Source organism: Neomonachus schauinslandi, chromosome 1, assembly GCF_002201575.2.
Source record: "Neomonachus schauinslandi chromosome 1, ASM220157v2, whole genome shotgun sequence".
Taxonomy (NCBI): domain Eukaryota; kingdom Metazoa; phylum Chordata; class Mammalia; order Carnivora; family Phocidae; genus Neomonachus; species Neomonachus schauinslandi.
Window position 1 is genome coordinate 180,207,035 of NC_058403.1, and position 24,762 is coordinate 180,231,796.

The window sequence follows — 24,762 nt, forward strand, 5'->3', positions numbered from 1 at the left end:
CATGACCTGAGCCGAAGGCAGTCGCTTAACCAACTGAGCCACCTAGGCGCCCCTACTTCATAGCTTTTTAAATCATCATATATTTATCACATTTCATGTGACTTAAAAATTAGTAGTTTGATGGTACCTGTAGAGTTAACATGTAATGCTGTTTAATCTGTGACTTTTTTGGTGAAATCTTTTACTGAATTACTTTTAGGAAAAGCAATGTTAGTGCTTTTATTATTTTACTTCTAGTACTTATTAGTTATGAATATTCTTTTCTTTTTAAATCATCGAAGATATCTTTTACAACATTTTTGTTGTGTCCGTTGGTACGGCCTCTCTCTAGGGTACTTTGGTAGTACTTAACAAATTTTAAATAAAGAGTCTACAGCCTAGTCATTTTACTTCTAGGTACCTTATCTACAGGGATACTAAAACAAATGAGCAAAGGTATACGTACAAAAATAAGCACTACAGTAGCATTTTAGAAAAATTGAAGTCCACATGAATGTCTGTCAGTAGGGACATGATTAAATAAATACTGACATGTAAGTGCCATCTAGTCACAAAGAAGACAGAGGACCTTGGAAAGATCTCCAAGTTGTAGTATTAAGATTAAGAACAAGAAGAAGGAGAGGCATTCAAGTATGTATAATACGCTTTCATCTGCAGGAAGTCTCCACTACTATAATGCTTGTAGATGCATAGGAAAGAGATAGTCAATAGTGGTTTCTCCTGGTAGGCTTGCACACACAGTTGCTGAGGCTGTGCTGAGCAAAAGGACAGCTGGCTAAGACGATAAGAAACAAAGTGAAATCCTTCCATCCCACTTGTCTTTTGCCCAGGCATGGTCCTGGCATGCGCACGATTGCATCCTCCCGGAGGAAGGTGCTACTTTCTTTTTTTTTTTAAAGATTTTATTTATTTATTTGACAGAGAAAGACACAGTGAGAGAGGGAACACAAACAGGGAGTGGGAGAGGGAGAAGCAGACTCCCTGCCGAGCAGGGAGCCCGATGCGCGACTCGATCCCGGGACTCCAGGATCATGACCTGAGCTGAAGGCAGTCGCTTAACCAACTGAGCCACCCAGGCTCCCGGTGCTACTCTTTCTGATGATCACATAGGTTCCCTATGGGCTCCTGATCACCCTCACTCCTGAGGCCCAAGGATTGTGTATGTGCAGCAGGGGGCTGCTGTCTCACTGTCTCATTTATATACTTTTGGTGCCTTTTGCATTATTTTTGGACAAGCAAATAGTATATGTGTAATTTAAAAGAAAGTAGAAATTAAACTAAAAATACAGTGGTCCACAAGATAGAGGTATACAAACATAGGAAGCATCAGACATGCTGTAGAAAGAATCCTTTCTTTGGCAACAAACTTGGTTTTCCACCAGAGCAATCTGAGAAAAATCAGTGTAGCAAGATGTATGTACGGTTAAGGTCTCAAATTAAAATAACAAATGCTTTCCTGGAGTTTTTCTTAAGTGTCAGGGTTTCTCAAGGAAGAAAAAAAGAAGATTAAAGTAGGAAGGTTCCTTGAGGCAAACCAAATACCTGTCACTTGAGCAAGTTAGCAGGATCAATTAAGGAGGTGAAAATGGGCATTCTGTACCATGAGAGCAGAACTCTCAAATCTCTGGAAGCTAGCTCACTGGGTTTAAAGAGCCTTTAAATGAAGCTGTTTGATTGGTGTAGCAAGTTTATATAGATTTCCAGGTGGAACTCAGCTCAATGCTGAATTAATCTGACTTTCTCACTAATGTGATAGGTGATGGTTGCTGAAGCCTTGGACATTTCCAGAGAAACCTACCTGGCCATTCTGATGGACCGGTCCTGCAATGGCCCCGTACTGGTGGGCAGCCCTCAGGGGGGCGTTGACATTGAAGAGGTGGCAGCTTCGAATCCAGAACTTATTTTTAAGGTATGTTTAGATTCCTGGCTATGTTGTGTTCATTGATTACTGTTGCACAAGCTGTTAAAGATTTAATGTGCAGTCTGAGGCTGGTAGTAGTACATTCACTTCTGGGATTTATGGCACGAAGACACTTGAGTCCTTTTTCTTAACTGAGCAAGCACTCAATTGAAGTTGGCTAGAATGAAGGTATTCCCTATCCAAGGTCTTTTTCTTTGCTCTTTTCCTCCCTTCCTTTATTCATCCTTCCTGCTTTTTCTTCCTTCCTCATTTCTTCCATCCACCCTGCCCCAAGAATTAACCAGTGTGGTGAGGACTGTGAGTTTTCTATTTCCTCTGGGTTAACTCTACCCCACTTCATAGTATGTAGGATCCAGAAATTCTCTCCTATGAGACCAAATGTGAGCTGGAGACTGCCTCCATGTCTCCCAGTACCGCTGATATAAGAGAGAGTCCTTCAAAGGTCCAGATTCTATCAGTTTGTTTCAGTCCTTTAAATCTTGCCCTTAGTTTCTAGCCACAGATCTGGCTGAAGTCAAATCCTAACTAGCTAGCAAGTGTCTCAGCGTTTCTAAGCCTCATTTTGTGAATCACTAAAGTGGAAGTGGGGGTAATTTCCACCATACAATTGAGAGGAAGAATGAGGTGATGTGTATAAAGTGCTTCTCAACCTACCTCAGTTGTAAGAAGAAAAGTCTACGGTCTTTAGAACTGTAGTTCTGTTTTGTTTTGTTTTGTTTTTTTTAATTCTGGGGTCTTAGTATCAAAAATCACATTAGAAATTTTTACCAGGATAAAAAGAAAAATAAAATTTTAGCAGAAGGATTTATTATTTCTTTTACAAAGTGATTTTGTTTCCCTTCAAAAAGTGAGAATTTTATTTCTTGAACCTCTTTGTTTAGATCAGGTACTGATACTTTGGTGATTAGTTTTAGAATGTTTTCACCGATATCATATATTTAGGTTAACTACCTTGGAAGTTAAATTGAGATTTTACGTGCTGTCTTACCAATAATGCCTAGCCATTTTCAAAATTAATGTGATTTAAACAAGTCACTCCAATTGTGAAGAGAATACATGAAATAATGTATATGAACAGCACCCAGTATCTTGGAGAGAATGGTGCTTTGTAGAGCTAAGGTATTATTAATAATTATCATCATCAATAGACTGTTTAAATCATATGGTAATATTTAACCTACGTATGACAGGCTCTAAACTTAACAGCAATATTAGGCAGGAGAACCTTACTTTGGAAGCCTTCCAAAAGATGTCATAAAAATTAACTGACTAAATATTCGTCCGTGCCATTTGTATAGTAATTAAAAGTGAAAACTGGCATCCGATAGTCTTGTCAGCATGCCACCCTGAAGAATTATATAGTTTTTGGAAAGGCTGCTTTTTAGATGGTCTGCTAATTAAAACATACCCTATAGGCAGCTACAGTAGCCCTGCTCAGAGATCTTTGGAAAGGCGCCACACTTTACTCATTTGCAAATAAATACTAAGCATTTTCTTTCAAGGTTGTGAGTCTTTTCATTTGCCTGTCTGAATTTTTCTTATTTGATTCATTTTTACTAGGAGCAAATCGACATTATGGAAGGGATAAAGGACAGCCAAGCTCAGCGGATGGCAGAAAATCTCGGCTTCCTTGGGCCTTTGAAAAACCAGGTACCTGAGCATGCGGAGACCACTGTGAATGACTTGTTTCAGAAAACATTTGTTACCTTGCTTACTTTCCTCTAATATTTGTGATTTCCAGGACACGGGATTATTTACCGTTTAACAGTTTTGCCCCCAGTTGTTTATGATGAAGAACACTATTTCCCTTGTATTCCAGAACAGGATGTTGATGAGGTGTGTTTCTATATATGTAGGCATGTGGCCACGTGTGAGTGTTGCATGCAAACGTGCATTTTGCTACATACGTTAGTCTCTTTATTTTCTTCTGTAGTGCCGCAGTGCCAGCCCCTCGAGTGCTTAGAGGCACGGGCTGTAGAGTCGGGCAGACCTGAGTTTGAATCGAGCACTGCCTCCCAGCATGTGTGATTCTGCCCATCTGAACATCAGTGTCATCATCTGTGAAACGGGGCATATTGTCAGGATTGAGTACGCTGATGTGGGGAAGTGCTTATTCAGTACTCCAGAAAGGTCAGCTGTTATTGTTATTAATAATACACATTACTTAACTAATTGCTATTCTTTCATAGCTAATGGGATTTGAGATGAATATTAATGGCCTGAAAGTGATATTTCACTGAAAACAGCTTAAATTATGCCAATTTAGTAATTATACCCCTTAGCTTCAGAGACAGAAAAATTGTCCTCTGAGCTGTTGAGGGAGAGAATCTGTCTTGAACATCACAGTCCTGCATTGCCCTTGGTCCAGCCCACAGAGACTGATTGTATGTTTACGTAAGCAAGCTTCTTTGTCTCACAGTTAAATCAGAAGAACTTACTGGCTGTTTTTTTTTTTTTTTAAAGATATCTTTTATTTATCTATTTGACAGAGAGATCGCACAAGTAGGCAGAGTGGCAGGCAGAGGGAGAGGGAGAAGCAGGCTCTCCGCTGAGCAGGAAGCCCGATGCGGGGCTCGATTCCAGGACCCTGGGATCATGACCTGAGCTGAAGGCAGCTGCTTAACCAACTGAGCCACCCAGGTGCTCCGAACTTACTGGCTGTTTTTAACTCCTCCACGACTAAGAGAAACCACCTTAATAACCCTAGGTCCTATGTGTATGTATATATGAGAGAGAGAGTGTGTGTGTGTGTGTGTGTAAGTGAGTGTGTATGTACATGTGAGTGTGTGTGTGAGTGTGTATATGTGTGTGTGTGAGTGTGTATGTGTTCCCCTTGGACTCTAGATGGTTATAGAGCATTTCCTTTAATTTATTTGGGCAACATTCCTCTAAAAGAACAGATTTCACACTCTTTTCTTTCTGCTTTTACTTTTGATTGATTCTGTCTCTAGAAATTTAAGGGTGGCATTAAGGCAAGTCATAGAAGGGTAAAGCAGGGTAAGACTTTAACAAACGTGTGTTTACATTAAGAGAGGACAGCACTTATTTGAACCTTGGAGGAAAGGCTCCCTTGGAAAGCAGAAGGTTCAAGATGGTAGAAGGGGCAGGAACATCTAGAACTAAACCTTAGTAGGAGAGAGAGCCAAGACTCGGTGGACAGGTAGAGGAACTAATTGTCATTCCGAGACTGTCAAAGAGATGCCAAATTAGTGACCTGCTGGTAGATTCTTGAGTAAGGGTTGCGGGGTTGGATTCACCCCCTGAGAGTGAGGTCACTAACTAGCTTAGCCGTCCATTTGACATTTATTGTGGGGCATCTTTTGTAGGGGTGGTGGTCACTGAGACCACTCTTTCATATGGTCACCGTGTTCTAGCCACACTGTCCTGCAGTCACCTCCAGAATGTGCTCCATAACCCCATTCATCTCCTCCATATGCCTCTGCACATCTCTGTTTCTCTTACTTATTTGCATTCACCTTTGCAGATCCTAATCTAAACCGTGGAAGGGACTTTGTCAGCCTTGCTCACTGCTGCGTTGGCAGCAAAGTGCTTGGCAGATGTATTAGGTGCCCTAGAAACATTTGTCATACGCATGAATAAGTGCAGCGGAACATCCCGGATGTCCACCTTGAACAGATTCCTAGGGAGTTGGTGATAGGTAGCTGTAAGGGCAGTGGAAGAAATCTGGAGTGGGCGAATCTGCCTACACCATGGCTTGACAGCTCAGGAGGTGAACATAACAGAGAGTTCTAGAGAAGACACTAATAGTATTATGTACACCAGAAGATAGTTTCCTCCCCCTTCCCTATTATAAGAGAACTTGAAAAGTCATAGCTCTTAAATGATTGAATCATGTTTTCTCAGTAGCCCAAACACTCTAGGTTTTAAATGAATTACCGGTGGAAGGAAGATGAACATGCAAGTTCTCAGGGGTCCTTAGTAGCTATAACGTCATTATATTTTTAACTGAACGTATCGAGGAAAGACGTTTTTTAACTTTTTTTTTTTTCTTGTTTCTCTGTCACCCACTAAATGATAGGCTTTAAATCTTCATTTGCTTAGCAGAGTTGGAGTGAGCGCTTGCCTGGGTGCTGCTGACTCTGCTGGACCCTGGGAAACAGAGATGATGAGAAATAGCCAGTGTTCTCCAGGGGCTCACAGAACAGTGGTCAGCGGCTGATGGTGATTCCAGGGAGAGGGAGTGTGAAGGAGAGCGAGGGTGATCTGTTGTAGGTGGGTTGGAATTTGTTCGCCTAGGGACACCTGATTATATTTGCACAGTAGGAAGGAGACTGTATGTGTGCTGGAGTGGTAGATTTGGGAACCTCCTTTAGGATGTTTCCTCAAGCCACAGGGGTCAACGACACATTCCAGAAAGCCAGGGTCCAGTAAACACAGGAGGCTCTCCAGAAGAGAAAACATTTAAATGAACATCAGTCAGTGATCCTTTGATCAAGAAGTGGTATCTTCAGGGCCCCTCAGATTCAGTGTGACCTTGAAAGTCACTTAATTCTCATCTAGAACATGGTTTAGGCATCTGGAGGCAGAGCTCTTATGGATGAACAACTTATAACATGATTATCTTGTAAAGTTATTAATATCTTTCCTGTAACTCATGGCTTTTGTCTCTGAATGTGAGGTGTTCACATTAGACTTAACAAAAAAATAAGTATCACCTTGCACAAAAACTACCAAGTGTGTGTTCCCGACAAAATTCATTTCAGCAAGAATTGGTTGAAAAGACTAAAGCCACAGGAAAGCTGAAAATGACTAAAAATTCACAGATTTCTCAAGTGTGTCTTAGTTGTCCTCTATACTATTTCTGAAAACATGGGCACCATGAATTGCCAACATGCATCTTTATTTAGTATTTAAGCTAATGAAAAGATTTGATGGGTGCAGTTAATAAATGATCGCTAATGTCTCTGAGAATGGTTTGTCCCTCTGGCTGGCTTTAAAAACCGTATGTGAATGTTGATGATATTAGTTCCTGGAATAAAATGAAAATATTTCTAAAATTTTTAACATGCTAAAACATTTTTGAAGGTACTTGTAAATTTGTCAGGGTTTTGTGCATATGGCTCAAAGGATATTTGATTTTAGCATCTTAATTTTTTTAAATTGCTTAACAAACAACCTTAAAATAACATTAATTGGTGGCAAAAGAAGAGAAAACAAATTTTCTGTGTAGTGTGGTTTTGAACTGAGGAAGTAGGTGGCAGTAGGAAGCTGGCTGGCTGTAAGGTAAACAGCAGAATGTTTTCTTTGACTTGTGTTTAATTTATTTTTTAAATTTGAACATGTTTAGAAAGCTGGGGAGCTAACCTCAGCTTGCCCCAGGGCCTGCCATTTTCTATTATTACACCTGCTCAACTGACACATTTTCCCTGCCTAACCTTTATAGCCATTTACTGGATGGCCTCTGGAATAAGGCACGTTCTGTCTCCAAGCTGGGCTGGTTCTCCCTTTTAGATCTTACAGCACAGATTTTATAACACATTTCCCATAGAGATCTTACAACACAAATCTAATCATGCTTCAATCCTGCTCAAAAAAGGGTTTATAGTCTGTCTTTGTACAGTAATAAAGGGTGAATACAAGCCAAATGCTATGTTAGTGTATAATTAAAATGGCATTAATGTTTAGAAAATTCAGGCCTCAAGCTAAGCTAGGTTGATAGAGGCTTAAGAAGTTTTGAAGCGACCCAGGTATCCACTGACAAATGAATGGATAAATAAAGTGTGGTATATACATGCAGTGGAAGGTTGGTCAGCCTTGAAAAAGAGGGAGGTTCTGAGAAGGCATAGATGAGCCTTGAGAGCATTGTGCTAAGTGAAATTAGCCAGTCAAAAAAGATAAATAGGTGTGTGATTCCATTTGTATGAGGCACTTAAACTCATCGGATTCACAATGACAGAAAGAAGAATGGCAGTTGTCAGATGAGGGGAGGGGAGAATGGAGAGTTGTTATTTAAAGGGTGTGGAGTTTCGGCTTTGCAGGATGAAAACGTTCTGGAAGTTGGTTGCATGACACTGTGAATATACTGGAGACTGCCAAACTGTACACTTAAAAAAATGATTGAGATCGTGCATTTTATTGTACATGTATTTTAAAAAAGAAGAAAGTTTTAAAGTAGCTAGTATAAGATCTTATATATGCATGTGCCCAGAAATTTTTTCCATTATGTGGTTTCTCCTTATTATGAAATTAATCATTAATTGAACCAGTATTTATTGAGTGTTGACTCTGTGCAGAGGCTATATAGGTCCAGTGGATGCCACAGTGCCCAGGACAGACACCATGCCTCTTTCATGCAGCTTACATTGCAAGCTCCCACAGATGACCTAGAAAACCCCTAAAAATACAAATCTGTTTGGCAGTGAGTGACTTACCAGCTTTGCACCATAGCTCAAATAAAATCCATTTGGATAAAAAAAAAATAATAAACATGATATAAGAGAAATCTTAGAGTATTTGAAAAAATTGGAGAATTGTTTTAACACTCTCAGAGTGGGACCAGCCTTCTTAACGTCTGACCCAAAGCTAGAAACCGTGAAAGAAAAGAGTGACATTATTACCAGATTCCATGTGGCAGAAGTAACAGACACATGGGTGAAAGGCAAATGTTAAAGGAGAAAAATATTTGCAATTTATATGAGATGAAGAGCTAACTTCCGACATGTAAAAACGCTTCTTATAACTCAGTGAGAAAGAAGACACAAATCGCAACAGAAAAATGGGCAAAATTCAGAGAAAAGGAAATACAAATATCTCTTAAGCTTATAGAATAATGCTCAAATTCTTTAATAGTAAGAGCAGTTCCAATTAAAGATCTATATGAGATACCCACTCTTACCTGGCGTACTGGCAAAGATCGATAGCTGATGGTTGTGCATGGAAAAACAATTTCTGATACTGGGACATGGGCTGGGGAACTAGTGATAGCTTCTACTGAGAATAATATAGAATGATCTTTTATTATTTAAAATCCCCACACCCCTTTTTTGCTCCACTTCAGGGAATTTATCCTACAGATGATTAGTCACATGTATGATACACATACAGAGATAGGTAAGGCAGCATTTTAAGTAATGTCAAACGATTGGAAACCAAATGACTATTGTTTAAGAGACAGGCTAAATAAATTCTGATACATTCGAGTAAGGTATTATGTGGCCACTTACAAGAATAAGATCACTCTATTTGTGTTGCCAGTGAAGGCTTTATAAAATCATTTAAGTAAAGAAACAAGGTATAGAACCAAGTTTGGTTTTTTAAAAAAGATGAATGGAGAATATGCATACTTGCACATACCTGGAGTATCTGTCATTGAATCACCAGCCCGTGAGTAAGTGGCTGCTGCAGGATGAGCCACGGGAGCAGTGTGGCCGGGGAGTCCGGGGAAGGTTCAGAGGGAGACTCTTGCATACCTTGGGAATTTTGTATCATGTATATATATTATCTAGCCAGAAAAAAAATCAGTATTAAAAAATATTCAGTCTTACCCATTATGTATGTTTGTTTATCTGTAGTGACCTGGTTTCAAATTAGGATTTAAGAAAGTTTATAAATATAAAATAAATGAAGACAACATGAATTTCATTTCCAGGAGTTCTTCAGTCAATATTGGAACAAAGAAAGCACTCTCCATGTTCACCACAGTGGAACTTTGTTCCAGGGAATTGGTTACATGGTGCTCCAAGAGTTGAGAAATTTCAGGGTGGACCGAGAGGCAAGGTAGAGCTAAAGCCTAACAGGAAATTGTTGCTCCCTGCATGCTGGTGGAGCGAAGTGAGGCATTGGTATTTCTGCACCATGGGATACAGAGGGTAGAACCCTGTGGGTCTCTGGTGGTTGCTAAAGCCAGAGGAAAAGATGCTTCTGCAAGGCAGAAAGAGAGGGGTGGAAGTATCCCAGCTTTTCCCTTTCTTCTATCTCTTGTCTCCTACCACTGCTTCCCGTTGGCTCAACTGAGCTGGAAGCCATCCAGCCCAGAAGCCTTGGAAACTCAATCTACAAGTGTCAGCTTCCCTGATACCCAGAGTAGGGATGGGGAAAAGCTGGAACTGGATCGGAGGGCAAAAATGCAGGGCTGGAACAATGAGCGAAAATATTGCCAAGAGAGAATTATGGCTAGGCAAGAGGGTGGAGCCAAGAATGAGACTGATACCCAGCGTTGAGCCACAGATGCACAGTCATGCTAAGTTTCATCACAGGCCTTGCTCCCTCTAGGTGTGGGCTTTCCAGGGCTCTGTCAAGGCCCCATTCATGATGTCTTTCCCTCGCCCCACTTCACACAATGGCAGCATGCTGTGACTAGGCCATTCATAAAAGTTGGTTGAAAAGAATGAATGAATGAGTGAATTTCAAGCAGCAGGAAAAAAATGAAGTCAGGGCATAACATCGGGGAGACTCTGGATATTGTGGCTCTTTATGGTTTATGCCTTCAGGACAAACTGTTTAGTTTGAACTGTGTTGTTCCCTAACTCTACTGTGTAGGACATTCATCTTCCTGCCTTGCCACAGTTTCCATTAGACACTCAGTAATTGTTGTTTCCCAGATTATAGGTTTGAACTGATGAATGTAATAACTGTTTTATTCTAGTTTAATAAGGAAAACCTGGTCATTATAAACTCTCAAAATCATGTTTACCTTTTACTTAAATGGAGCTTGTTTGTATTAATGATTGTGGCTCATACTGCAGCGTAGCTCAGCTAATAGAGACATGATAATTTACAAAAAGATTAACAATGTTTTTAGACCAGACTGAAAATATTTTTGTTTTCCTGATAATGGTCTTTCCTGGTGTCTGGAGGAAAGTTGAGCAATTCCTTCTAATGAATAGCAGTGGAAATTAAAATAATTATGCTTTTCTCTTTTTCCCTTCAGAAAACCTAACTGAACTTCAGAAAACCTAACTGAACGTAAAGACATAACTTGTTACTTTTAAGGTTTCATTAATCCAGCAAAATAAATGTGCTTTTACTGCTTTGGTGTAATTTTGTTGTACTTGATCCCGTTTAGGCTGCAGATCAAATTAAGAAGCTGTACAATCTCTTCCTGAAAATTGATGCTACTCAGGTGGAAGTGAATCCCTTTGGTGAAACCCCAGAAGGACAAGGTAACCAAAAAAAGAAAACAGCAACAACAGCAAATGAATGTAATAATTTATGCAAACTATAAATTAAATTGTACAAAAGACTGTAGCAGCAGCTTTGCATTCATTTCATTCAGCAATTTAATTTCTGCCGTGGGTTTCAAATACTCCCATGATACAGTTGAACACTTGAGCACTGGAGTTTGCTTGCAGCCAAATGCCAGGCCTCAGGGGAAGCTCCTTCTTGTTTTATTTAGAAACATCCATTCACCAGCACCCCCTTGTTTTTCCAGGGCCTTTCTTGCTTATACTGAGGTAAAATCTTGGGTAGGAACAGGAGCCTCTGCATTAGAGTATAATGAATGCACCTGCTTTTATGGAGCTGGAAATGCTTGAAGATATTTAGTTTGCATAAATGTGTACAAATGCACTTTGTGCCCCCCTGCTGGATTTATATTGTCACGGCAAAGCCCTAGTGCCCTGTCATCCAACTCTTTCACCATACTTAGTTACCAGCTTCTGATTCAGGTGGGAGAAGGAGGCATTTTTGTAGAGAAGATTTTTCTATCCATCAGGTACTTGTAAAGTATCAAGAACTGTTTTCTATCTCAGTACCCACCCCACTGCACTGTGTCTTACATGCAGCTGGTATTCTGTAAGTTCCTATTAATTCGATAATAAAAGCTTGTGAATGTATGTGTGTTTGGAGGTAGAAGGTGGGATTTCAGGTGGATAGGACAGGGATACAGGAATGTAAGTTCCACGAACCTTGTCTTTTTAGCACATTTCACCCCCAGTGTCTTGTATGCTGTCTACCATGTTGTGGGCAGTCAGTAAATAGGGATTTGCCATTGCATAAATTAGGTGATCTGCTATGTGCAAATACAACCAAGTTGTAGACCAAGGTGGACACAGTATAGTGTTGTACAAAGGGGACCGGATTCAAATTCTGGACCTGCCATGTTTTGGCCACAGACCTGGGCTAAGCCTTAGAGTTTGGTTTTTGGTTTTTGGTTTTTGTTTTGTTTTTTAATCCAAAAGAGTGGTAAAAATGATAACTGTCTTGTATAGTGAAGTGACTGGTGTTTGTGTAAACATCCATTATCAGCCACAAAATAGACCAGTCCCTGACATTCATAAGATATAGGTCCTCTTCTCAGGTAGTCCAGGAAAAACACCCAGCAAACAAAAGTCTAGCACCAGATAGCTTCACAGGTGAATTCTACCAAACCTTTAAACAAGAGTTAATGCCTTTTTTCCTCAAACTATTCCAAAAGATAGAAAGAGAAGAAAATCTTCCAAATTTATTCTATGAAGCTTACATTACCTTGATACAAAAACCAGATGAAGACACCACAAAAAAAGCAAATTATAGGGCAATATCTCTGATGAACATAGATGTAAAAATCCTCAGTAAAATACTAGAAAACCAAATTCAACAATACATTAAAAAAATCATTCACCGTGATCAAGTGGGATTTATTCCTGGGATGCAAGTGTGGTTCATTATTTACAAATCAATTAATATGATACATTACATCAACAAGAGAAAGGATAAAAACCATATGATCATTTCAAGAGATGCAGAAAAAGTATTTGACAAAGTACAACACGCATTCATGATAAAACCCTCAACAAACTAGGTTTAGAGGGAACATATCTCAACACAATGCAGGTCATCTCTGAAAACTCATAGCTAATAGCATACTCAATGGTGAAAGGTTGAGAGCTTTACCTCTAAGATCAGGAACAAGACAAGGATGTCAACTCTCACCAGTTTTATTCAACATAGTACTGGAAGTCCTAGCCACAGCAATCAGACATACATACATACATACATACATACATACATACATACATACATACATAAAAAATAAATAAATAAATAAATAAATAAATAAAATCCAAATTGGAAAGGAAAAAGTAAAACTTTCACTATTTGCAGATGACATGGCACTATATATAGAAAACCCAAAAACAACTCCACCAAAAAACTACTAGAACTGATAAAGGAATTCAGTAAAGTTGCAGGACATGAATTCAATACATAGAAATCCATTGCATTTCTATACACTAATAATGAAATGGCAGAAAGAGAAATCAAGAAAATAATCTCATTTATAATTGCACCAAAAATAGTAAAATACCTAGGAATGAATTTAACCAACAAGGTGAAAGGTCCTGTACTCAAAAAAAAAAACTATAAGACATTGTTGAAAGTAGTTGAAGATGACACAAACAAATGGAAAGATATTCATTCCATGCTCACGAACTGGGACAACAGATATTGTTAAAATGTCCATATACCCAAAGCAATCTACAGATTTAATGCAATCCCTATTAAAATACCAACAGCATTTTTCACAGAACTATAACAATTATCCTAAAATTTGTATGGAACCACAAAAGACCTTGAATAGCCAAAGCAATCTTGAAAAAGAGCAAAACTGGAGGTATCACAACCCCAGATTTCAAGATATAGCACAAAGCTATAGTGAACAAAACAGTATGGTACTGGCACAAAAATAGACACACAGATCAATGGAACAGAAATAAACCCATGATTATACAGTCAATTAATTTATGACAAAGGAGGCAAAAATATGCAATGGGAAAAGACAGTTTCTTCAACAAATGGTGTTGGGAAAACCAGACCACTTCATGCAAATGAATGAAACTGGACCACATTCTTACACCATACACCAAAATAATCTTGAAATGGATTAAAAATCTAAATGTGATACCTGAAATTATAAAAATCCTAGAAGAGAGCCCATGCAGTAATTTCTCTGACATTGGCTGTAGCAACATTTTTCTAGATATGTCTCTTGAGGCAAGGGAAACAAAAGCCAAAATAAACTATTGGGAGTACATCAAAATAAAAAGCTTTTACACAGGAAGGGAAGCCATCAACAAAACAAAAAGACAGCCTATTGAATGGGAGAAGATATTTGTAAATGATATATCTGGTGAGGGGTTAATATCCAAAATATATGAGGTATGTATACAGCATAAGACCAATTAAAAATGGGCAGAAGACATAAACAGACATTTTTCCAAAGAAGGCATACAGATGGCCAACAGACACATGAAAAGAAGTTAAACATACTCATCATCAGGAAAACAAATCAAAACTACAATGAGATATCATTTCACACTTGTCAGAATGGCTAAAATAGAAAACACGAGAAGCAAGTGTTTGTAAGGTTGTGGAAAAAAAGGAACACTGGTGCACTGTTGGTGGGAGTCCAAGCTGGTGCAGTCACCACGGAAAAAGTGTGGAGGTTATTAAAATTAAAAATTGAATTACCATATGACGCAGGAATTCCATTACTCGTTATTTATTTACCCAAGGAAAATAAAAACACTAATTCAAAAATATATATGCACCCTTATATTTATTGCAATATTATTTACGATAATCAAGATACATGGAAGCAACTCAAGTGCCCATCCATAGAAGAGTGGATAAAGAAGTGGTGTGTACACACATACACACATACACACACACACACAGTGTGAAATATGACTCAGTCATAAAAATGAAAGAAATCTTGCCATTTGTAACAACATGGATGGATCTAGAGAGGATCATGCTACGTGAAATAAGTCAGACTGAGAAAGACAAATATATGATTTCACTCATGTGGAATTTAAGAAAGAAAACAAACAACAACAAAAAGACAAACAGAACAGACTCTTAAATACAGAGAACAAACTGGTGGTTGCCAGAGGGGAGGTAGGTGTATATGTGTGTGTGTGTGGGGGGGGTGGTATATGAAATAGGTGAAGGGGATTGAGAGTACGCTCATTGTGATGAGCCCTGAGTAATGTATACAACTGTTGAGTCACTGTATTGTACACCTGAAACTAACACTGTATGTTAACTATACTGGAATTTTTTTTTTAAGTACAAAATGGATGTAACACTATATCAAAGTGGGGACAATAATAATAGTACCTACCTTAGAAGGTTGTTATGAGGATAATTAATGTTCCTAGAACAAGGCTTGGCATATGGTAAGAGGTACAAAAGCATTAGCTATTATTATTTTATTATTTCTTATCCTTCTGAAAATCAAACAAGATAATGGATATTGAAAGTAAAACATAAAAAATAACAGAAAGTAAAACTTCGTACAAAAATTAAAGCTTTGTTTAAAATTATAATTGTCACTAACTGCACTTGAACTAATAAAAGACAGTCCTGATCTCCTTCCATGAGTCTTGTGGCATTTCTGGTGGAGGCCCCTGTATTCTTCTAATAAATTCTCCATTTTCATTTAAAAAAAGTTAAATTAGGGGCACCTGGGTGGCTCAGTCGGTTAAGGGTCTGCCTTTAGCTCAGGTCTTGATCTCAGGGGCCTGGGATGGAGCCGCACATCAGGCTCCTTACTCAGCGGGGAGTCTGCTTCCCCCTCTCACTTCTGGTGCTCTCACTCGCTCTCGTGCTCTCTCTCTCTCAAATGAATAAATAAATATTAATTTTTTTTAAAAAGTTAAATGATAGCTAGAAAAAAGAGAGTAGTCAGTAAAGGTATGGATTTCATCTTTTTGTCCATTTTTTTCTTTTTTTAAAATTTCAGGTTAGGTTGGAGAAATAGTAATGTTTAGGAAGCCATTGAAAATAATATATTTCATGGTTTGCACAAGTGACCACCAGATAAAGATCTGTGATAGGTTATTTGTAAGCAAACTACCTTTTATTCATAAATATTTAAAAAATTCTGTTTGACTATGAAATCATTAGTATTTTATATAGAGAAGCAGTGAAGTGGAAGAAAACTGTTTTGAACTCATATGACACATACTGTGATAAGCCTTTACATATATTCATTTTTATTACTTATAGCAATCCTGAAAAGTACAGAGTTATTATCCCTATTTTATAGAGGATTGAAAATTAATGTGACTCCTCCATAAGCAGCCCATTACTGGAGCTGAGATTTGAACCTGTGTCTTTCTTAGTATGGCGTGTGTGTTGATTTTGATATGCCAGACTGCTTTCTTTTTTACCTTTTTTCTCTTAAACTATTAATTTACTTTTATCAGAGTGATCTATACATAGTCTCCAGCTTAGTGGAAATTAGTCAGAATTCATGCTGCATTGCGTTGCTGTTAATTAAATCCAAGAAACAAAAGACAGGGAAGTTGAGTATAAGTTCTTCAAGGTGATGGCTTGCTTTTCAAATTAGTATGCATAAGCAACCTGGTTATTTCATATTTAAAAAAAATGGAAATTCAGCTAAGGAATTGGATAAAAGTCAGGCTATAATACTACTTTCATTCAAACCTTTGGTAAGTTGTCTGTCACAGATTGCAGTCTGATGCAGGGAATAAGGGTGCAAGAAACTTTTCCTAGAATGTATTTGTAAAACCTCATGAAATCAGAAGTTTTCTTTTTAATTATCAAGAGAAAAGAAAATTCTTGAGCTTTTTTGAAGGAATCATCCTAAAATACATTCCGTGTATATAGTTGATTAAAGCATAAGTCTTAAATGTGATATTTTTAAAAGCGAAATTATCTTTAGCTATTAATTTGTTCATCGTACCATAAAAGTTCAGCTATTGAATTATAATCACAATTAAATGAATGTGTTGGTTTATAACTCTAATGAGCAGTAGTCAAATTAAACCCAATTAGGAAACGGTGATTAATGACCAAATGTATAAATTGATCTTCATCATTGTCACAATCCCCTAAAGCAATCTTTTATTTAGGAGCTGTAAAAAAAGTCATTTATATCCTAGCAATATTAATAATCTTAATATTTATAATGTGAATATATAATTTTTTCCATTTAGATCAGTAATAGCAGAGCATATAACGTTTCACATTAAAATTGTGATTTAATAATGACTCTTAATTTAGAAGTTTAAGGAGCTTGGCATCACACCAAACATTTTTACTTTAGACTTACCTATTGCAAAGCTTCTTTGTAAGAGAGTTTCTTCTATCTTCCATTGGTTAATGAGGAACATTTTTTTAAAATCCAGGTGATTGGTCATATATTTGCACAACAGATGATACCTGGTTGAATAAAGAGCAATGATCTTGATAATATCTATGCTGTTAGATCACCTATGGGAAATTTTTAATGTGGCGAAAGAACTGGAATCTAAGAATTATTTTTTCCACTGTGATTAGTAATTTGATTCTATGGTATGTGTAAGACTGTTGAATCACAGACCTGTACCTCTGAAACAAGTAATACATTATATGTTAAAAAAAAAAGAAGAAGATAGCAGGAAGGGAAAATTGAAGGGGGGAAATCGGAGGGGGAGATAAACCATGAGAGACTGTGGACTCTGAGAAACAAACTGAGGGTTCTAGAGGGGAGGGGGGTGAGGGGATGGGTCAGCCTGGTGATGGGTATTAAAGAGGGCACACGTTCTGCATGGAGCACTGGGTGTTATATGCAAACAATGAATCATGGAACACTACATCAAAAACTAATGATGTAATGTATGGTGATTAACATAACATAATTTAAAAAAATGGAAAAACAATAGAGAAAATCAATGAAAAGAAAAGTTAATTCAATAAAATTGGTACATGTGTAGCAGATCTGACCGAAAAAAAAAAAATTGATTCAAAGAATATAATTTGGCACTATTGACTGTAATGTAGTTTAGTGACTGTTAGAATTATAATGGTTGTAAGGGACAGAAACCTACATTAGTCTAGTTTTTGTTAAGAAGCTTCCAGGTCAGGGAAGGATACTTATTTTCCTCATATAACAGGGAGTGGTCTGGTTTAGGGCATGAAGGGAACAAGGGATTCTCTGATCTTCCAGCCCAGTTGCCTCCAAATTGGCTCCTTTGTCGGCCAGGCTCTCTGAAGGGGCAACCAACATGGCTCCCACTTTTCATCATTCTCCTTCAGCAACCACAGCAATCTTTTCAAATGATTCTGATTGGCCCTACTTGGGTCCCATATCCATATCTAGACCAGTCACTGAGCTGGAACCACATGTGTAGGAGAAAGGCATTTTCTCAATGGAAAATGGATGGAGTCACATGTCTACTAGAATGGCCTAAATTTTATTGAAATGAAAGTAAGCTGTTAATTAAATAGTCGAAGAGAAATTAACTCTTTTCCTTGCTTGTCCAGTTGTATTGCCAGGATTAATTCATTAAGCATGTGATCAAGTTCTCCCTGCTCAGCGGGGAGCCTGCTTCTCCCTGTCCTGCTGCTTGTGCTCTCTCTCTTTCTCTCTGTCAAATAAATAAATAAAATCTTAAAAAAAATATGTGGCCAAGTTAGAAGCAAGGTTTTCCTGGGGTGCTGGCTAGCTCAGCCAGAAGAGCATGCAACTCTTGATCTCAGTCAGGGTCGTGAGTTTGAGTCCCACATGGGGTGCAGAGATTACTTATATAAATAAAAATCTTTAATTAAAAAAAGCAGGGTTTTCTTTATCATTATTTATTTATCTACCTATCCATTCATTCATCTGTTTTACAAGCCGCTGTGAGGTTTTATGTTCTATTTCATTTCTTCCCACTTTTAGCCAGATCTACCTGAACACAGACTCCTTTCTTTGGTGTCTCTAATGTTTCTCAATGAGGAGGGTAGGCATATTGTCCCCCGGGGGATGTTTGTCAATGTCTAGAGACATATTTTAATTGAGATATAAATGACATACAACATTATATTAGTGTTAGGTATACAACACAATGATTGTATGTGATCACTACAATGAGTCTCATTAACATCCATTTTTGTTTATCACAACTGGGAGTTCAGGGTGCCGCTTGCCTCTTGTGGGTGGAGGCTGGGGATGTTATTAAACATCCTATAGTACACAGTACACCCCCCACCCCCAATAGATAATGATCTCACCTAACTTACCAGTAGTCCCAAGATGAAGAATTCCTGCTCTAAGGCATTTTCGACAGTTGGAGCCCAAATCCATTCACCAAGCTATCGGAATGAAACCCAATTTAAAACAGTCACTACCTGGCCAAGATTCCATGAGAACTAAGGCTGAGTGATCCAAAGTTAACTCGCACATCAGATCCCTTTCTTGCTTCAGATTAATTTCCCTAAATAGCCACCCTGTTGCTTCGAGTTAGCAAGTGCCCATGTTGTTGGTGGGTGTTTCTCTCTGTTTCTCTCTTTATACACAAGACTATTTTCAAGAACATTTTCAGTTCTCTACCTTCACCCGAATCCCCCTCCTGCCTCGTATCTATTTTCTCTTTTCGCAGCAACTCAAGAAAAGTTCTAAAAAGTATACAACTCTTGGAACATCAATATTTAATGGAAAGTGGGACTAATTTGAAAGTATCAGCATTTTAAGGCCATCTCGGCAAGGTGCATTTCAGTAGCATATTATGGTTATTTATCACAAATCAAATGCAGTATGTTGCTTGAAGACAGATTATTTTTCAAACTAATTGTAACAATCTTATTTCCTGCTGTTTTTATGTTTGTTTTATGTGTGAGTCTCCCTTCTGAAATGTGTTTTTCTTTTGTTTAATCTGTAGCACATTCTTCTGTTAAAACTCTAAGGTCAGAGGCTGCTAACTGCCAGTCAGGCTCTTCATCTAAGTTGGTGAATTAGCAGCTCACAGAATCTCACACCACTAAACAAAAAAACAAAACTCCCTATGAATATAAGTACTGCAGCTTTCTTTGATATTTGTTCAGAAGGAAAATTCATTTGTATAATCTATCAAGCATGTAACAATGTGCTTTTGATGGTGAAAATTGTTTTATAAATATTAATAGGTATGTTTTTCACCCACTTTGTACACAGAATGGCCTTTGTGCAAGAATTTTCTATAGAATTGAGGTTTCATTAATGTGACACTGAATATCTTATGTCTGAACCAAGTTCAGTACCTCGAAAAATACATTTTAGAGTAGTTTGTTGTTTTAACAAATGAAAAAGCTAAGGTTTGAGCAAGCAAGTTTATTTTATTGCCCCGTTGTTGACATAGCCATCAGTCCATTTTTAACACACTCATTCTATAAGTGTACTTGGATAGGTCTTACAGGGGGAAATAAGCATATGAGAGTCCATTGATATTCAAGGATTAATCCAGTTTTTGTTTATTTTGTCCCTTATGCTTTTTTGTTTTCATGCCATTAGATGCACTTTCCTAGGTTTCTCTTTCACTGTAAATAAGTATGATACCTGTGGCTATTGCAACATGAGAAGTGTGACTTAGTAGGGATAGGAGCCTTTTTCTATGAAGGACCGTATTGTCTCTATTATAAGGAGTCATCTCTGCTATTGTCCTGGGACCCTGCTGTAGAAATATGTAAACGAATGGGTGTGGTTGTATTCCAGTCCAACCGTACTTACAAAAACAGACAGCAAGCTGTCCCAAGGGCTATCCTTTGCCACCGTCTGACTGAGATTCTCATCTGGGGCTGTTTTATATCAATCTTTAGCCACCCTGGCCTTGTGGAAAGGTATGGTGTGATTTGAGGGTCATCAAAGGCATCTCTTCCACCCTCAACCTTTAGGCTAAAATCTTCTCCATCAGTCACACAGCCTGAAATGCCAACCACTAAAATCCTTCCTGTGGGAAATTCTTAAGTATTCTGAATATGGCGTTTCACTGAAAATCGTAGGTAACCTGTACATCTGTAAACTCCAGTAGGCATTAGTTTAGATTCACTGTAAACAGAAGGCTAGGATTATAAGGGAATGGGGCCAAGGACAGGTCATTTTTAGAATAGAATCCTATAGCCTGGGCTGACATTGGGAAGGTGAGTGTAAGAAAGAACTGGGCAGGTGGAGTGTGGCGGTGGTATAATAGCCAGTGAGTGCCGGCTGTCTGTGCTACTGAGTGCTTGGCATGCAGTCCCTGCTTGCACCAACGCCATGCAGTAGAAAATACTCTGGTTTCCATTTTATAAACAAGGCCACTGGGCTTAAGAGAGGTGATGATGGCTACCTGGCTCTGAAGTGTCCAAGCTGTAATTCATACCCAGCTGTGGTGAAGTTCAAGGAAAAACATCCAGGCAATACAGCATTATAAACTGAGATAGTGGGGCAGGAAAGCACTTTGTATGTTTGGGACTCCCTTTAAAATATTAAGCAGGCATAACAAATATGTGTCGAAAAGAGCGCATGTACTTGCTTCAAGTGCTTTATTCTCCCTGTGCTCCATACCCCTTTTATCCCACAGTCACCGTCTTCAGGCTCTGGTTTAACTCTTAGTTTTCTCAGGGTGGTCCCCAAATAGTGAACTCATTTCTGTCCTTGGCATATACATCATACTGCAGTAAAAAGCATCATTTGAAAATCTGGCTTTGCAGAGGGGAGGTGGAGCTGCCTTCTGAACTTTGCATCCATATACATTAATTATGTTCTCTCAAGTAGCTTGGAACTGTAGTCGTTGTAAGGGGCAAAGATCAGCCTGGACCTATTTTGATTTACTAGTTTATTGATCTTGACCAAGAATTCTTTTATTTGAGGGCGCCTGGGTGGCTCAGTTGGTTAAGCGACTGCCTTCGGCTCAGGTCATGATCCTGGAGTCCTGGGATCGAGTCCCGCATCGGGCTCCCTGCTCGGCAGGGAGTCTGCTTCTCCCTCTGACCCTCCTCCCTCTCATGCTCTCTGTCTCTCATTCTCTCTGTCTCAAATAAATAAATAAAATCTTTAAAAAAAAAAAAAAGAATTCTTTGAAACTCTTCAGTTAGGAAGTCAGTTTGATAGCCTTTGCCCATTCATTTTGAAGGTGTCAGTTACACGTAGTCTTGCCAATGAGTAATGGAGGAGCTAAAATTACTAATAAATTAATTAAAATTTATTTATAAGCCTAGTGGAAAGCCAAGAATGAAGTTGCTTTCCTATTGATTATTATACCAGTCATTAACTGCTGACAAAATGCCATTGTAGCAAGCAGAGAACGTTGGCCAATTCCTTTGGTAATTGTAGGATTCCATCATTAAGATCGCAGTATTCTGGACAGTAATTACTCATTTGCTCCATGTATTCACAGTGTGTGGGTAAAGTGGTTGGACATTTTGTGGCAAGACTAAGGACTCTGGCAGACATCAACTTCTATATAAGATTCTCTCTTGTCAGTCAGTGCTACTTTAAATAATTTCCAGTTTAGGCTTTTATGTATGCCAAGTATTCTTAGATGTTAAAATGCCAGTTCTGCATAGATTTGTATCAAAGTGCTTGATTTTTGTGGTAGAGAGACCCTTGTGTAAAGCCTCTATGTGGGGTCTGTAACTCTAGGATGTTGTAATGTAACAATATTTTGTCATTGTAAGAAAATGGGATGAGCAGACCATGGTCATTACTTTTGAATGAATTATTCCAGGTTGTTTCCCTTTGAAGAAGTAGCTCCTCCTCAGCAATGCTAGAGGAGAATGGGTAATTTCTCTAAAGTCGAAGTCAAAGATCCCTGCCTATCAATATCTGAAGTAAAGTAAAAGAAGGTTAGAATAGAATGTCATCATAGACAACTAATTTCTACCCAAAGGGATATAATAAAAGGGGTCAGATCCCAGAAGCCTGCATGTCACCCCTCCTCACTGCAGGCTCTCCCTGAGAATTCATGTAGAAGATATCCTGTGAATCAAGGAAAATGCTCTTTCCATGGTCCATCCATATCACCCAGTGGGTTTCAACTGTGTCCAGGGCTTTTGGTCATTGAGAGAGTTGGAGATTTCTACCTGTACCAGAGAGTGGAGACAGTAGTGCTGGTAATGCCTGGCTACCTCCCATCATATCTGATCTGTCTTGGTCTCTTAGTGTTTTATAACCTGAATCAAAAGAGTCATATCGTGCACACATCAGGATGATGGTCCTAGTTTGAGCAGACCCCAAAGTAAGTATATGAGCAGTTTAGGGATTGTTATTTCCATTTTCCAAATAAGAAAACTGAGGCCCTAGGAGGAAGTAGGTTAATTTTTTTTATCAAGTTACAGAGTTAGTTAAGGATCAAATAAAAAACTAATGATTCTAACCCAGTGTTCTTTGCACTAAATCTTTCAGAAATATTAGCAAGGATACTGATTAAATAAAAATTTCACTTTGCAGCATCAGAAGGACAAAGGAGGACAGTGGGATTAAACATTATAATCTAGTTTCTCTTTGCATCAAAGGTAAAGGTGATGATCAGTGGTTATATACTAAAAATAAGAAATGCAATAAAAATGGCAAATCAAAGCTATATGTAGATGTGGCAGTCTATAACTTTTAATGGGTGACCACAGTTTATATTGTTCTTTTATTAAACAGAGACCAACAGGTGTAAATTTCTGTGCTCTTTATTAGAATGTAAGTCCCTTGAGAACAGGGACTATGCCACCATATTTGTCTTTGTACCCCTGAAGTTTAAGATCAAGAAAGCTGTAACAGTTTCTCCTGCCCCTATCATGAGAAAAAAAAATGACAGTATTTTATTTTTCTTTCTGCTGTCCCTGCCACCCTGGGGAACTAATTTATAGATCCTTAAGAGATACTCATGTGTGTGTCTTTTTTCCTTTATCTAGTTGTCTGTTTTGATGCAAAGATAAACTTTGATGACAATGCAGAATTCCGACAAAAGGACATATTTGCTATGGACGACAAATCAGAGAATGAGCCCATTGAAAACGAAGCTGCCAAATATGATCTAAAATATATAGGACTGGATGGGAACATTGCCTGCTTTGGTAAGAAAATAGTTTTATCAAAAGCATGATTTGTGGATTTTTGCAGAATTTAGGAACTACTGATTTCTGAACCTTTCTGAAATGGTATTTCCTGGTAGCCAGTTAAAATAGGAGTTTTTGTAGCCCAAAAGTCTTGGGAAACAATTCCGAGTTTCTTCCCAAAGTTCATTTTGCTCAGTGGTCACTGGCTTAAAGCGGGGTTTCTGAAGTCTGTCATTATTAACATTTTGGGTGGAATAATTCTTTGCTCTGGGGGGCTGTCCTATACATTGTCAGATATTTAGCATTGTCCCTGGTCTTCAGGTGCCACTGGCGACCCCCCCATTTTGATAACCAAAGATGTTGCCAAACACTGGCAAGTATCTTCTGGTAGCCAAAATCACCCCAGCTGAAAAATACTATTTTAAAGCATCTCGGTTAAATTTTGCTCAATAAAAATCAAAATCTTTGCTACTCCAGTCTGTGTTAATATGCTAGGAACTATTCTGAAATTTGGTTTTAAGATAAAATTTCTCAGAGGAAGTAGAAGAGAACATACACTTGAATCATTATACTCCAGTTTCAGCTTTTATGATAACCAAATGATAAAATGTTTCATCCATTATCCAGTTTATTAATAAAACAATTGATTTTATCATACTCATCTAAATTTGTGAAAATGGCTTATTGAGCTGAGATAAGAATGGGTCTATAGAGGTAATACAATTTCTGTTATTGTCCACAGCTTATAGAGCTGAGATTTATACGCATCTGTGTTTCTGGTGGAGCCAATTCATTGCACTAGAAACTGAGGTCTTAATCTTAATGGAATTAAAATAAAAAAGATTTGTAGCTCATTAAACCAACAGGATTATTATATTCAGAACTGAACAGACCTCATCCAGTAGTCTGCTGAGCCATACAATAGAAAATGACATCTAATTACAAGGGATACCAAAAGCTCTTGCTTTGTATCAGAGTAATAACTGTAATGTACCAGACCACTCACATTGTTCTGATCTTGATAAGCTAATGCGCTCTCAATATTTGTAGGCATTTAGAAAGGAGAATGATATAATGGTGTGTTTAGAACAAATTAAATACAGATTCTTTGTAGCCTCTATGGGAGTATG

At 38.2% G+C, this 24,762-nt stretch overlaps 1 protein-coding gene across 1 annotated transcript in view; it reads left to right on the forward strand.

Annotated features, from left to right (window-relative positions):
* Positions 1-24,762, forward strand: part of SUCLG2 (succinate-CoA ligase GDP-forming subunit beta) — a 263,732-nt gene that overhangs the window by 139,717 nt on the left and 99,253 nt on the right. The window contains exons 5-8 of the mRNA XM_021695237.1: positions 1,757-1,909; positions 3,482-3,571; positions 10,947-11,043; positions 23,489-23,650. Coding sequence (XP_021550912.1) covers positions 1,757-1,909; positions 3,482-3,571; positions 10,947-11,043; positions 23,489-23,650 — 502 coding nt within the window. The remainder of the gene's footprint in view (positions 1-1,756; positions 1,910-3,481; positions 3,572-10,946; positions 11,044-23,488; positions 23,651-24,762) is intronic.